The sequence below is a fragment of the Propithecus coquereli genome, unplaced genomic scaffold (genome assembly GCF_000956105.1).
Source record: "Propithecus coquereli isolate 6110/MARCELLA unplaced genomic scaffold, Pcoq_1.0 Scaffold42, whole genome shotgun sequence".
NCBI classification, from domain to species: domain Eukaryota; kingdom Metazoa; phylum Chordata; class Mammalia; order Primates; family Indriidae; genus Propithecus; species Propithecus coquereli.
The window spans coordinates 4,407,799-4,410,354 of NW_012149952.1; the positions used below are offsets into that span (position 1 = coordinate 4,407,799).

Genomic DNA, 2,556 nt, shown 5'->3' on the forward strand with positions numbered 1-2,556 from the left:
TGCATAATAATAATGGTATAAGATCATTTAAAAATAACAAAAATAAACTTATCACCTGTTAACCTAAATAACATTTTATCAAAATTACCAATTTTCACCCCTCCTCAGAGAAAGCAAGGAAAGTAGCCTGTTTTACAGTTTTGCAAAACTCTTTAATGTCTGGCTTCAGGATTCTCATATCTGTTCCTCTGTTTGTCCGTCTGGATATCACAGGTCTTGTAGCCTCTTGAAAACTCCACTGTCTGCTTGGGAGTGCAAAAGCAAATAAGTCTTACTATTGTTATTAAAATAGTTTTGACCAGGGGAGTCCCCGAAAGGGCCCCTGGGACCCCTGCGGTTCCCTGGACCACAGCTTAGGCGTTGGCTGGTGTGTAGATTTGGGAGTGGGCGCCTTGGAGGGGTGTTTAGAGCCGGGAGGGGCTGAGATCACGCAGCAGAGAGGAGGAGCCCAGGCTGAGCCCCAGCGTGGGAAGAGGTGGGGCGCACAGCGTGGCCATGGCCCTGCCACTTGCAGCAGCAGCTGCCGTGAACTTGCTAGAAATGCACACTCTTGTGCCCCACCCAGACCAAGTGGGTCAGAAACTCTGGGAGTGTGCCCGGCGACCTGGGTTCTACCAAGCCTCCCCCCCGCCCGCCGCCGGGGGACTCTGATGCGGGCTCAGGTGACAACTCCTCTCCCGCAGGTTCATGCGTACATCATCAGCTACCTGAAGAAGGAGATGCCCTCCGTGTTCGGGAAGGAGAACAAGAAGAAGCAGCTGATCCTCAAACTGCCTGTCATCTTTGCTAAGATCCAGTTGGAGCATCACATATCTCCTGGGGACTTTCCCGACTGCCAGAAGATGCAGGTGGGAGTTCACCCGGGGGGGAGTGGGAGGGTGATGGGAAGGTGGGCTTCTGTGAGCTCCAGGATGGGGCCTCAAAAGCTGGAGGGATGGATGGCAGTTTCTGGAAAGCACCTCCTGCATAGGGTTCCACAGGAGCATGGTTTTATGAGTCAGGATAAGGGAGCGAAGAGAAAACCCCAAATAACAGTGGCTTCATTTAGGAGTTTCTTTCTCTCCTTCATAAAGTCTCAGAAGGTGGTCCAGGGCTAGTTTGGTGCTTTGTAGAGCTGGAGACCTAGTCCCCTTCTGTCTTATTTCTTCTCGATGTCTGGCCTCTAGGCCCAAGAAACCTCATGGTACAAAATGGCTGTGGAAGCTCCAGCCATTGGGTGTGCATTCCAGCCAGCAAGAAGGTGGGGGGAAAGAGAAGGACACTTTTTTTCCTGTTCATTAGTACTGTCTACAATGATGGAAATGTTCTATGCTTCACTGTCCAATATGATAGTCACAAGTCACATTAAAACTGAATTGTAAGGCCGGGCGCGGTGGCTCACGCCTGTAATCCTAGCACTCTGGGAGGCCGAGGCGGGTGGATCGTTTGAGCTCAGGAGTTCAAGGTCCCAGCCTTCGTGGGGCTCATAATTTTATGGAGGGAGACAGAATAAGTAAACTGGCAATAAATAAAATCCTAGTAAGTGAGAATAATTGTGAACAAAACAATAGAAAATAATCAGATGGTGGTGGCCGGGGCATCTGGTTCCCATAGGATGGCCTCTGTGACACTCTAAAGGATATCGAGGGAGCCAGCTGTGCAGAGACTGGGGCAGAGTTCCAGGCAGAGCAAGGGGCATGTGCAAAGGCCCTGGGGTGGGGAAAAGATTGGTTTGCTGAGGAAGCTGCCACAGTGAGTGAAGTCAGAGTAAGGAGAGATAATGTTGGATGATTCTGCATGAGCCAGATTGTATAGGGCAGCAGCGCTCAGACCTTTTGGTCTCCAGACCCCTTTATACCTTTTTTAAACTTTTTGAGATAGGGTCTTGCTGTATTGCCCAGGCTGGTCTCGAACTCCTGGGCTCAGGTGATCCTTCCTCCTCGGCCTCCTGAGTAGCTGGGACTACAGGCACTCCCTGCTCCCTGCTCCCTTTATACTCTTAAAGATTATCAAGGACTCGACACCTTCAACGCATGCGCCCTGGTGGGCTCGTCCTCGGGCGGCGGCCCGCGGCGCTTGGTGGACAAGGGTGGCTCCCCCGCGCGATGGCCTCTGCACCACCGTAGTCCCGGCCTCGCTCCCGGCCACCCCTCTGGACTGTCCATGAGGAGGTCTCTGTTGACTGTCACACCCAATCTTGGTCTTTCTCCCCTCCCCAGAAGCAGTTTATCAGCTGAGTGTGTCCTGACTTTTATGTTCGTTAACACTCACACGTATGTTAGTATACGGTATCCCTGTCTGAGCAAATTGCAGAACAACATGTAAAACAGCATACCCTCAGACAATAAAAACACGAACTCCAAATAAGTATTTAATGTGGGGACATGTGTGTATAAACATACACATATGTATACATATACGTATGTGTAATATATGAAATATATATGCATAAAGTATATGTTATACATATATGTATACATATTTATACATCTATACATATAAATACATCCTTATGCACAAACCCCAATACAATATATAACGCCCTAGTATATATAAATATATAACATACTAAGATAT

General features: G+C 49.0%; 1 protein-coding gene across 1 annotated transcript in view; it reads left to right on the forward strand.

The window, feature by feature from the left end:
* EHD2 (EH-domain containing 2) overlaps positions 1-2,556 on the forward strand; it is a 20,126-nt gene that overhangs the window by 14,441 nt on the left and 3,129 nt on the right. Inside the window, exon 4 of the mRNA XM_012653370.1 lies at positions 684-848. Within this exon, the coding sequence (XP_012508824.1) occupies positions 684-848 (165 nt within the window). The remainder of the gene's footprint in view (positions 1-683; positions 849-2,556) is intronic.